This window comes from Pungitius pungitius, chromosome 12 (assembly GCF_949316345.1).
Source record: "Pungitius pungitius chromosome 12, fPunPun2.1, whole genome shotgun sequence".
NCBI classification, from domain to species: domain Eukaryota; kingdom Metazoa; phylum Chordata; class Actinopteri; order Perciformes; family Gasterosteidae; genus Pungitius; species Pungitius pungitius.
This window is the reverse complement of record NC_084911.1, coordinates 19,144,043-19,156,596: the sequence shown is the minus strand read 5'-3', so window position 1 is coordinate 19,156,596 and position 12,554 is coordinate 19,144,043. Positions and strand designations below refer to the sequence as shown.

Sequence of the window (12,554 nt, the reverse complement as noted above, 5' to 3'; positions counted from 1 at the left end):
TAAATCTCAGCGATACCCTCCTCTAACCCTGACCTCAGTGGGTGTATATGTGGATACAGAAGAGGCTGGGTGGGGGACAGGTGTGACTCAGCACCACCTTTGAGTGATCCTCTCAACGTCGATGGCAACACACTAGCTGTCCTGTGAAATATGGTATCAGGTGTGGGCTTTCGACTGGTGGTATTCCCACACAACATTGCTCTGTTGGAGGGAAGGTTGTCAACAAGGAGGATTTGGTAAACATCTCATTGGGGGAGATTAAGAAGGAGGGAGTGTTTTCTCTGTGTGTGCGTGCAAGAGAGAGAGGGGAGGGGGAGAGCACTTCCCAGCATGTGGCAGAGGGAGGGGAAGGGGGGGGGGGGGTTGAACCGGGTGGAGGGGACTGAAATGTCCTTCATATAAACCGGTGACAAAGTGGCGAGCAGCGGCCCCCAAGAAGCAGAGATCACAGCCAGCACGGGGAGAGGCAGACAGAGAGAGAGGGAGAGAGAGAGGCAGACAGAGAGAGAGAGAGGGGGAGAGAGAGAGAGAGAGAGAGGCAGACAGAGAGAGAGAGAGGGGGAGAGAGAGAGAGAGAGAGGCAGACAGAGAGAGAGAGAGAGAGAGGGACCGGAGCAGCGAGCAGCACTTACAGGCGCGCGATCCACAGCAACACACCGGAGAGACGCGGAGAAAACACACGCACCGACGGAGGAGCATAATAACCCCAACGACAGGTAAGAGATGGATGAAACACAACGACTCGATGGATGGAGCTCGCATTAAAAATAAGGTGCATCGATATCACGGCAACATTAGGTGCATTAAATGAAGAACATCCTCAGCTAGAGCAGATGAGACGAAAAATAGCACAAAGTGCCGAGAGGTCAGTGTGTAAACTCACTAATGAGCGCAGCCAGACTCCATTTTTCCCGTCTTAAACTGCGTGATTTAAAGTTGTAGGTTTTGAAAAGATGTTCTTGGTCCAGGATACAGACCGCTGTCTGCACGGTACTTTTAATATTTTCTTACAGCGCCGGTAATGACCATCGGGCATCACCTTCAGTCTGTATCTTTTTTTAATTATTATCTAGCGATCTTCCGGATTAGGTCACCCGCTTCACAATGACTTGCTGTCGTTTATCACCGTCGTGAAGTGTGAACAATTAATTGAAAACAAAGTTTAAACAAGTAATTCGGCTACAGAAGGTAAAACCTTTAAGGTGAGAGTAAATCAGTTTGCTAAAGTTTCCCGTATTTTTTGCTGTTTCCTTTTCTTTGACGTTTTAAAAAATATAATTCCACTGCATATCTTAAAATCAGGGCCGTGTGACCACGTCCAGCAGATTAGTCTCGAGTTATGCGGGTTACGCGTCGGCTTCCCAGATTAAACAAGTACGCATGTCATCCATCTCAGCACGGGGCCGCTGTCTCACCTAATTAGGCTCAGCCTGTCCACCAGGTCACCTCACGCGGAGCGCACACGGCGCTTAGCAGCCTCCCGTGGATCTCTTAAGTCACACACATATGCCACGACGATTTAAACTATGGACCCAACATCCTACAGGTGTCACCCAACATGATTGCCATCGTCGACTTAATCCAAAGGCACTATATTGGCTTTTATTGCACCGCATTCACTTTGATTCCTCGAGATTCAGGTGCGTTTTGTCTGTCGCTGTCCAACGTGCTGAACTCTTTTGCCAGACCTGTTTGCGGCTGCAGCGATGGGCGTCACCTCTGGACCTCTGCTATTGGCTTGCACGTATTTGGCGGCTGCGCTGATTGGAGGAACCCGCTCGGAGGGCTTGTGTCTCCAAGACGGCAAGCACAAGGCTGCGCCCGGCCCGGAGCCGCAGCTGACGGAGTGCGGGCTCTACGCAGACAGTGAGTGACCGCGTCGGTTTGGTCACCCTGCATGTTTGAATGGTTTATGATCAACGTGAGATGAGAATATGGTGACTCTCCGGACAGGCAGCGTGCTTTAAATGTCTTTCCTGTACCTGCTGATCACAGATAGCTGTTGCACAGAAGACAACATCCAGGACATCTCACATGTGCCCTCTGATGCCAATAAGAACGAACCCTGGGACAAGTGTGGGGCTCTGAGCTCTGAGTAAGTCTCGTCCCTCTGATCCCATCTCTTTAAAGTTCGATTGAAGCACATTTGATAACAATTGATTGCTCGGCTACTGACTTGTGAAACGTGTCACTCGTAAAGACAAACCCAGATGGGTTAAACAATCCGCAGCAGGCCTGTCATGATGACTACTTTTGTTTTTAAAACATGCATACAAACATAAAGTGTATAGTTAGGGTCAGCAAAAACAACTGAGGTCATGTCCATGTATCGTCAACAACATGAGGATGATGAATGTAAATGGATATTGTGCTATAATTCAATACTGTAAAATGATTGTCCTCAAGTCATGTAAAATAAATCAGATAATGGGAATGCAAAAACTTAATGAGATCATCTCAATATTTACGATAAGTCAGTAACTAAAAGAACATTATTGGTCCATTTTGGAATCTATTTTTCTAGTTCAATGGATTGACGTTGTGTCACTTGACAATGTAATAACCATGATAGGCCTAATCTAACCAAACGTTTCAAGAATTGACTAAACATTGTCTACCCTGAAGCAATCAGCTATAGCAGAACAGTTTTGCAACTCAAGCCATTAGTAAACGCCATTTAGCTGTTAAATTTCCCTCAGGAGCTGGTGGAGACCATAAACCAAGCAAAAAGGAGAGACTTGAATTTGTCAGTTCGTGGGAAATACGATGCCAAATAAATGATTCTTATGTTTATGGTAGTAAATTTTCCCATTGATTCCAAGAGGCCAAAACGGCATGCAAATACCAACATCAACCAGTCTGTCATAAGGCTTTGATTAAAGATGGCGCCATGTTGGTCCTAACCGCTCCACTCCCTTCCCCAAGGTGCAAAGGCTTCCTGAAGCGCGTGTCTTGTTTTTACCGCTGCTCCCCCGATGCCGCGCGTTGGCCCCATCCCCACCGCCGCTCGTACATCCAGGCCGTTCCTCTCTGCCACAGCTTCTGCCGTGACTGGTGAGTCTCCCAAAAAACATGCTCAACACATCCAAATCAGCATCTCTCCATGAGGCTGTCAGCAGCGGAACAACTCACTGGCTTAGCATCTGCCAGTGCTGAGACCAAGTGCCCAATGAGCAGCAATTACGTGTAGCCACGGGATTCCTGAGTTCTCTGGTACACGACACAACAAATTCAAATGAGATAAAGTCTAATGATTCGCCATTTCAACGAATTTACCCACCTTTCTTCAGGTTTGACGCCTGCAGGATGGACATGACGTGTGCTCGTAACTGGGCCAAAGACCCCAGGGGACACAACTGCACCGGAACATGTGTCCAGTATCAGCAGGTAGGCTGTGTTCAGGCATGTCTGTGGCTGCTAACACTACCGGGGGCTTTGGGCTGTTGATTTTCTTTCCTTAACCATTAACGGAAATCGGGTGTGTTTAGCCACAAATACTTCAGCAACTCTTGGATGGATTGGAAATTTGGTTCCCCTTGAGGATGAATTGTGATACATTTTGTGATCCATTGTAATTGCCATTACGGATGACTAAAGCCACTATTAGGATGATTAGTGTTGTCATGGAGCTTTCAATTTAATGGCTGCTGGAACAAGCTCTTTCAGTATGAACCGCTTTACACACAATAGGTGGGGAAAGCAAAGGATGTGTGTCAGAGGCTTGTCATTTGAGGCGTGTGCATGTGTCAGATAGTGAATCGGTGCTGGTAGTCGAGTGAGGGTGCGGCAAGCGGAGGGTTAACAGCCCTGTGGACTGATGCGTGAAACGGTTTGGTCCTGCTTCAGCGGGCAGAGGCCAGCTGGGTGATTTAAAAAGAGGCAGAGTGGCCGGTGTGACATACCGTCACACACCACATGCCATCGCGCCTCATCCATCCATCCAGCCATCCAATCATCCATTTATCCACCCATCAACCCATTCACCTAATCGTCCACCTGTTCATCCATACAGCCATCCATCCATTCATTAATTAAAGCATACAGCCATCCATGCATCGATCCATACTTCTGTTGATAAATTCAGCCCTCCATCCATTCATCCTTCCACCCATCCATTTATTCGTCCCTTCATGTATCCTTTTTTACCTTCATTCCATCCATCCACCAATCAATTCATTTATCTATCCTTCCATTCATCCACCCATCCATTTATTTATCCTTCCTCAAATTCATCCCCCAGTAATTCATCCATTGAGCCACCCCATTCATCCATTTCCCTCTCTCTCTCTCTCTCTCTCTCTCTCCCTCTCCCTCTCTCTCTCTCTCTCTCTCTTCACCACAAATGATCACAAAACCCCAGAAGCAGACGTGTTAATACGGCTCTGAGAATGATTACTGGAAATGACCGATTTCTAGTAAGGGAGAGGGAATGTATCCTCAGAGGTCTGCCCAGTTTTCCCTGTGGGGGGCAACTAATGGCGCTTGAGTGGCTCTCAAAACGAGTGTTTTAAACAATTCAAACAAAAGACACCCCATTCAGCACATTCAACAGATCAGAACCTCTGCCAACAAGCCCTCGCCTCTTGCAAACATTTTTCGTTCTCTCTTTGCAGGTCCAAGCAGTAAGGCTTCTTTTTCATTTTTTTGAACTCGTAGCCCTTCAGTCCTCCTCAAGGCTGCAACGTGCTTCCCAGGGTAAACAGAACTGTGAACCTGCATAGACAAACCCTGTGACCAATGAGTGAGATTTTAAAGCTTTCTCACAAACGGCTTGAAACATTTTCGAAATCCTCGATCCTCGGATTGCTATTATCTTGAAACGTTCACCTGATGAATAAGAAGAGAACCGTGGGCGTCGATTGGTTGTTACAGACTAAATATGTGCAGGGAAAGTGAGGATTTGTAAATGCTGTGCGCAGTAGGTGTAGATTTGCATGGAAACAAGGTGATGTATTATAGCACACACATACAGACACACATCCACTGCATGCAAAAAACCCCATTGGCACTTTGCCTCCCTCTGGCTTTGTACTCATGGTAACATTATTTGCAAGCCAAGGTCTGATTTATCTCGGCTTCAGACACTCTCTCCGCTCCGGGTTTTGTGGGAATGAGGTTAGGTCTGCAAAGAGTCGCCGTGTCCATGCCAGGCTCTGGCACAAAAACCCATCTAGAGCAGGCTCTGTGGATGAGAAAGTGAATTTATGGTCTTGGTGTGTGGACATTTATAATGAGGATACTGAAGGTTAAAGCTGGAAAATTACTGTGTAAATATTTTGTAAACCCATCTGATACTGGCTGTGTGCCTTCTGGAAGGAAGTACAGACAATGAGTCGGTAACAAATGAGTCATTTGGGTTAATACTGCAGAAAACTGCAAAAAAAGCACCGTACATTTTTGAAATACGTTGAATGTGGACGAGCCATTGAAATAAACAGAGGCAGAGGGAAAGTAAGGGGGAGGTGGAAGGGAGGGGGGGGGGGGGGGGATGGGGGGGTTGAGCACACACAGAACTTTCACCCAGAACTCTGCTGTTTGTGTTCTTCGTGAGACCAAAGTAACGCTGACTTTGCTTTTGCCATGTTAGCATTTCTACGCTACGTTAGCATTGTTATGCTACGATCGTGCTGTTACGTTTGTTATTTATGTTGTTTATGTAAAAGAGTATGCCAAGTGCGGATATGATTTATTCATGCCAGTTACATGTTTGTTGCTGTTGTGTTACGTTGTGGCGCTGCTATCTCTAGGACTTTTTTTGATAGTCAAAGTCAGATAAAACGCAATAAATCATAGATGCTAAACAGAATCTAAAACATAAACACAGGCACGTTATACAAGTTGAATGTAAAAAACTAATGACAAACAGAGTGAAAAGGGCTATAATTCGTAGCTAATAGGATGTCATTTCCCTTTTATCTACCTCAAAGAATTACATCTTTTGAATATTATTCTTGCTTGGATGATATGTCGTAGCTTTAGGACAGAGAAGGGTAGAATTCTATCAGATAAGGATGGGCGAGACAGGATAGAGCCCCGGGAAATTTCAGAATCTCACTTATTTGATCACATCTCGTCGTCTGCAACCACTTGTGCTTGTACAGAATTAGCTTTGGCAGCAGACCCTGTCTGCCTGGGGAAGGACAGAAAAGGGTGTGTACATGTGTGCGGCCCTGTGTGTATGATGAGGTCGCCGGGATGAGACCTCAGCTTCAGGCACAGAGTATATGTAGCGGAGAGAAATGGCCGCCATCCTCTTTGTCCTTCAAGCACAGAAAACATATTACAGCTCTTTTCTTCGCCGATCCCCCCCCCCCGTGTGACTTAGTCTTAATCCCCCGACCGGCAGCAGGATGAAAGGAAGCAGACGTCGGGGGTGTGGGTGTGCTGCAGAGAAAGACGCAGAAGATCAGAGACAAACAAACAAGGGAGGGAGGAAATGAGAAAAGAACATACAATCCGGTAGACTTAGATGCAAAGTAAGATCTTCTAAATGACGTAATGGTTTACAAGGCCGGCAGCAAAGACAGAAAACACCAAAGAAAAACAAAAGTGAGTTTGTCACTCCAACTTCCCTAATTAGTTCCCACTACTACTTTGAAGCGAGCTTAAATGTTCGTATTTCTCTTTTTTTTTGCTGCGTGGTGCAAAAATACCCTTTTAATCCCTGCGGTTAGCGCATTAGGGAGGTGTATCATTTGTCATAATCCAGAAACCATGAAGCTGATGTCAACTGTAATTGGAGTCTCGCCTCAGGGTGTAACTTTACAAAGTCTAAGCCCTGTAACGCATTTCCTGTCAGACAGCAAGCTGCCCGAAAGTGACCTTACCAATTAGTCCAAGTTCTGCCGGTCTGCTCTACGGGGCTCCACGGAATCGCTGTCCTACCGTAAAGACGGAGGTGTCATCATGTCTTTCTCTCAAGGCTCACAAGGTGAGGCGGACGAGGGCAAGAGAGAGAGGAGCCGCGCTCGAAAGCAGCTGCCAGTTTGGAAAGAATCTCACCAATCATTAGCTGCACCTAAAGAGCTCACCTTATAAGTGTCTGAGGTGGAAAATGAAGTGTCGCTCCCATTTATGCTACATAAAAAGGGGCTTCGGGGGCTTTTCGGAGTGCTTTTTACTCCACAAGCTGTAGTTACCAATTTACCGGCCCAGGGGCCAAAGGTGTCGGGCCCCATGGCCTTCACCGCCAAAATGTCAACGAAATGAGACATGAACATAAAAAAGAGCAGAAAATAGACTTGAAAGACCAAGAAACAATGACAAAGAGGCACAAAACAGCTGCAAAAACAAGGAGATCCCAAAGGCGATGGGAAGAGGCAAAAACCACACAAAGAGACACAAAGAGATGCAAAATGACACAGAACAGAGTCAATGTTGGTAATGTTGTGCGTGCGTTTGCCTCTAGATGTACCAGCACGGCAGGGACCTCTGCGAGAGCCTGTGGGGGGACGCCTTCATCAGCGTGGAGGATGAGCCGGAGTACGCGGGCGAGGCCGGGGAGGCCGGGTCAGAGGGCGGCGGCGGTCGCCCCTGCGGCTGCCTGACCCTCAGTCCCTCGGACAAGGACGTGATGGCGGCGCTCCGGGCCCAGCAGGACGACCCGGAGGAGCTGGACACCACCAAGGCCGGCCTGCCCCAGTACCGCGCCCCGTGCCAGACCAAGCTGCCCCCGCAGGCCAGGAGCGGCAGGAAGGGCAACTACGTGCTGCACAAGCGCTCCGTCATGGTGGAGGACGTGGAGGGGAGCGGCAGCGGCCTGTAGAGGGGAGGGGTAGGCGGGGACATATTTAGTGATCGTTGTCTAGATCCTTATCCATAAAGGCAAAGGAGTTGTAACCTCGCTCCCACTTACTAACCTCACCACAGACCTAAACTGGCATCATCGTTATCGTCCCATTCTACGTGTACTCTCTGTGGTTTAGAAGACAATAGACCGAGAAGCGCTCAATACACAGCTGCTTATTTATTTGAACAGCCTGAATAGTCTGTATTTTAAAAAGCAAGTATCACCAATAGGGGAAACGTCCTCAATTCTGCCATGGCTTCAATTCTAAGTGTAGTGATGTCTTATCTCAGAAGTTTCGTGAGGCCGTGTAAAGAAACATTCACGTGTTGGTGTGCGGCCGTCGCCGTCCTCGGCAGCGTCGGCGCTTGTGCATGAATCCAACGTCAGTCCTCAGAGGACCTTCTCGTGGCAGTGTTGTAGGCGCGATGTACCCCCCCCCCCCAGGTGGCTTTAACCTGTGCGCTAGTCCGTCGTTCAAAGCAGATCTTACTCTTGTGATGCCGTTTCGTGCATGTCTACGTGTCACAAGGTCTACGATAGCGGAGCCCCCCCCCCCTCCCTCTGCAGATTTTAAATAATAATAATGAATGTAGCTTTCTAACAGAGATTACTGGCCCTGGCCGCGAGGGGGGGGGGGGGAGGGGTCTTGATACTCAGAAACAAATCTGCCCGCTCCAGTAGATCCTCGTACCATGAAGGGTGCTGTGGTAGTTTGATGTACCGTGGATGTTTCTTTTATAAATACGGCGCGTGTTTTTCTTAGAGCGAGGCACTGTTAGATGTACATGTTTTGTAAAAAATAAGAAGGGCAACAGAGTTGTCAGATTTACGGTGATTTACAGTGTTTGTTGTGCTTTAAGTTCCCAATAAAGACAATTTTTTGTAAATGCCAACCTGAGCCCAAGTCATAGTTCTTCTTGCAGCTGCACTTTAATGGGGAGGGGGGGGGGGGGGGCTTTTATCTTCTGCAAGCCCACGCACCTGTTTATTGATCATATTCAGGTGGAGACCATGGTGGAATGCAGTGGATGCCTGTTCAGATGTACCCTTACGGGGGGTGTCACATTCCAAATGTTCCTTTGAACAGCACTATTAATCATACATAGGTTAATTACAACATTTATTTTCCTAGAATTGTAATGTGACTGGTTTGGTTTATTACTTCGATTGATAATCTATGACTTAATCCGACCATTTGTTCATTAGTTTTACAACAACATCAGCTGTTCATCCATAACTCACTTAAACTGCATCAGATGCTTTGAGTGAAGTGTTTGAACTGGTTTGCACACACTGCGCCTCGTTAAGGATGGACACACTCAACGCTCCCTTTGGCCATCCTCTAATCCGAATTGGCTGTTTGTCGTCCGCCTTGACACAAACGCATGGCTATAAATAAAACGTCAACAGGGCTCTCCTTGGTTGCACTACCTCGTTAATAACTTCTCACCACTTGGTCATTGCTGTGGCCATTTGTATGTGCAGTGCTCGGAGTTTGTTGTTTCTTTCTCAGAGAAGCTGTGTTTCTGAAAAGGAGTCGCCTTGGTTTCTAAAACCCATCAACCACAATCTGTGTTAATATTCTTCTTGTTTCACTGCTAATTAAATCAAACCCCGTGACCCCGTGACCCTGCGCGCCGCCGGTGGGCCGCTCACCGTTGTCATCGTGAAACGCGTTTGACAGCCTCTTAAAACAACGCGGCCTCCACCTGTGTCGGTGGTGCCCGACAGCGCCATCCAACGCCTTCTCACCGCCGTCCAAGACCCGGTGTTACTAACGCGACGCGACAAGTGTGTTCCCCGGCGGTCACTCGGTCCCCGCCATCGCCCGAGGGGAGATACGCACAGGCCCTTACACTAATAAGCAAATAGCTTTTAACACACAAACACCTTTTCTCATTAAAAGTACCTTTGATTTGATTTGTTTTCTTTTTTAAAGGACAGACAATTAGGCACAGTGTGTGTGTGTGTGTGTGTGTGTGTGTGTGTGTGTGTGTGTGTGTGTGTGTGTGTGTGTGTGTGTGGCTGTTAAGAAGCTATTTCTGTAGGCAGCTTTTGCGCTTTGATGATGTTAGTTGACAGCGACGGAGCGGACGGAGGGGGTCACACATGAGTGTCGCTCCGCACATTCAGTGATGAGAAGAATGAGGTCAACAAAAACAAAAAGGAAGCATCACTTTAGGTAGTACAAGTCAATTCTTTATTATCATCACGACACTTGAAAGGAGCGCATTTCATCACCTCCCACACGAGAGGGAAACACAATAAATAGTATCTTTATCGCTACGGTCTAGTAACACACCACATAAAAGTGTCTCATGGCTTCTGTGAAGCGGTGCTGACGGGTTAAAGATGAGATAAGAGGAGTGTGCACGCAGGCTGGCCTTTAACTTAAAATAAATAACCTTCCCCACTTTACTGATCATTTTCCGACGACCTCGTGATTGTAAATAAGATACTGAGTTGTGGTGCTGGAGGCTGCACACACAGGCGGGTTAGTAGATGAAAAATGTGTGCTCTCTTCCTGTGGGGGGGTGGGCGGGGGGGGGGGGAACTTACACTACCGTTCAAAAGTTTGGGGTTACTTAGAAATGTCCTTATTTTTCACAGAAAGGCACTGAAGATAACACTAAATTGATCGGAAATCCACTGTAAGCATGTGGTAAATGACTATTCTAGGTGGGAATGTTTTTATTGAAACATCTCGATAGAGGCCCACTTCCAGAAACTCACCCCAGTGTTCTGATGGTACGTTGGGTTTGCTGATCGCCTTCCTTTGAGCTGGTTGTGTATCTGAAGCATCACATCTGAGGGTTACTCTCATAATGTGAACTAGTCCGAACAGCCCAAACGGGCTCTAAGCGGAGTAGAAAGAGAAGTGGGTGTCACGGTTTGGGTTCTTGTCTTGTTTTATTTTGTGGTTCAATGTCTCTTGTGTCCCTGGGTAACTTCACTTGCGGCCTTGCCCTGTGATTGGCTGCCGTGCCTGATCGTTTCCACCTGTGTCCAATCACCTGCACCCCCCTTGTGTGTTTAAGCACGGTGAGTCTCTTGTCTTGCGTGGCGTCGTTACATGTCGACCGTTCATGTGTCATGTCAAGTAAGTCTTTTGTGTTTTCAAGTCCAGGTCCCTGTTTTTTTTGTCGGTTTTGTTTTGTCCTCCTTCCTCGAGGCCGCTCGATTTTGCTTTTGATTTTCGACGATTAAAGTCCTTTTATTTTTCAACAAATACTCCGCATCTGAGTCCTCCCTCCTTGCCCTCGCACCCCGCGTTCTGACAGTGGGAGGCCCCCGGTGCACAAGAAGACAAGAATATTAGAGTCTGTTCAGAGCTGAAATCACACTGCAAAAAGATTCAACTCTTACAGAGTAAATTGCACTAAAGAGCTGGAGTCATCATCCAGTGTCAAGATCACATTCATTTACAACACTTAGTAGAGTTAAATGAACTCTTTGATAGGTTTTAAATGTAACTGTACAGTGTCACACTTGTTGGTATCAGGCTTAACTCCATGTGATGTGGTGCATGGATTAATGATGGTGCATCAGGAACCACAGGGTTGTTGGTTTGAACCCTGTCTTTCCCATGTTCCATGTTAAAGTGTCACTGAGCAATACACCCAACTGTCAACTGCTCCCTGGGCTAAAATGTAAACTCCATGTGTTTAAAATGCAATATATTTATTTTGACATTTATTCCGAGTTAAATTGTTTTTTGTTTAACACTGACAAAATTGGGACAAAATAAACACCGGCTTAGAGTTCAAATTAAATCGCACAGAGTAAATTTAACTCTGAAATTTGCTGTGTAGATTTTCTATTCATTTTGCAACTTGATGAATGAAAGTGAGTTTTAATGAAAGAAACTTTTGAACCGTAGTGTATATGAAGACTGCACAATTGCCACATCATTTCCTGATAAAAAGGAAGTGTTTGATATTCAGATAATGAGGATTTACATGTTGTATTGGTGCGGAGCTTGTGGCTCATGATTTTTAGCTGCTGTTCCAGTGATGTTCCACCAGGTGGCGCTGTGCACCTAGAGAAACCCTTCAGACTACACTTTGTCACTGGCCAGTTCACCCTTATCAGAACGTCACGTGTTAATCTAGAGCCACTGCTATAGTATTAACACACCAACATATACTACAACACGATCCGGTTCCACACAAATGCTTCCTACGCGCCGGGGCCCAGCTTCACCGCACGTCACAGCCTAAAGAATGGCCCAGATGCATTACTGGTACCATGGGCGTCACATGAGACAATGGGTCCGTGGGCACAGGCATGCGAGAGGCTCCACCACCCCTCCAACTTCTGAGCCGGAGGCACAGGCCTCATGGTTGTTTTATGTCTTTTCTTGGTAAGGTTGCGTGTCTTTGTAGTCGTTTTGAGGTTCTCTTTAGTTGTTTGCCCCCTTTTCTTCATAGTTGTGGATCTCTTTGGGTTCCTTTGCAGCTGTTGTGTGTCTCTTGATAGTGGCTTGATCTCTTTGCGGTTGTTTTTCCGTTCTTTGTTGTCACTTCGGCTCTCTTCCTGTTGGGTACACATTTATTTGTGTTAGTTCAGGGGGGGGGGGCCCTGACACTTTGGGCCCCTGCTACAGTGCGAGTTCAGTAATCCATCACTGCTGTGACGGTGACACTTGGTGCATGCAATGATGTGTTAATTCAATGAGGCGGATGATTAATGATTTGTGCGTATTTAAGTGTAAACCACTTTTATTATCGTTACACAGTCAGCTTCTCACACATTCTGTTATGAT

General features: G+C 46.8%; 1 protein-coding gene across 2 annotated transcripts; it reads left to right on the top strand.

The window, feature by feature from the left end:
• The first annotated feature begins 391 nt into the window (after positions 1 to 391).
• rtbdn (retbindin) lies at positions 392 to 8,682 on the top strand. Of its 2 annotated transcripts, XM_062566251.1 has the most exons (7): positions 392 to 538; positions 605 to 716; positions 1,687 to 1,866; positions 1,996 to 2,095; positions 2,926 to 3,054; positions 3,291 to 3,387; positions 7,409 to 8,682. In XM_062566251.1, exons 3-7 carry the CDS (start codon positions 1,707 to 1,709, stop codon positions 7,763 to 7,765), a joined length of 843 nt encoding a protein of 280 aa, XP_062422235.1. In that variant the 5' UTR covers positions 392 to 538; positions 605 to 716; positions 1,687 to 1,706; the 3' UTR covers positions 7,766 to 8,682. The 2 variants fall into 2 exon arrangements, with proteins under 2 accessions (XP_062422235.1, XP_037333078.1); XM_037477181.2 differs by lacking the exon at positions 392 to 538 and having other exon boundaries at positions 552 to 716.
• The last annotated feature ends 3,872 nt before the right edge of the window (positions 8,683 to 12,554 follow it).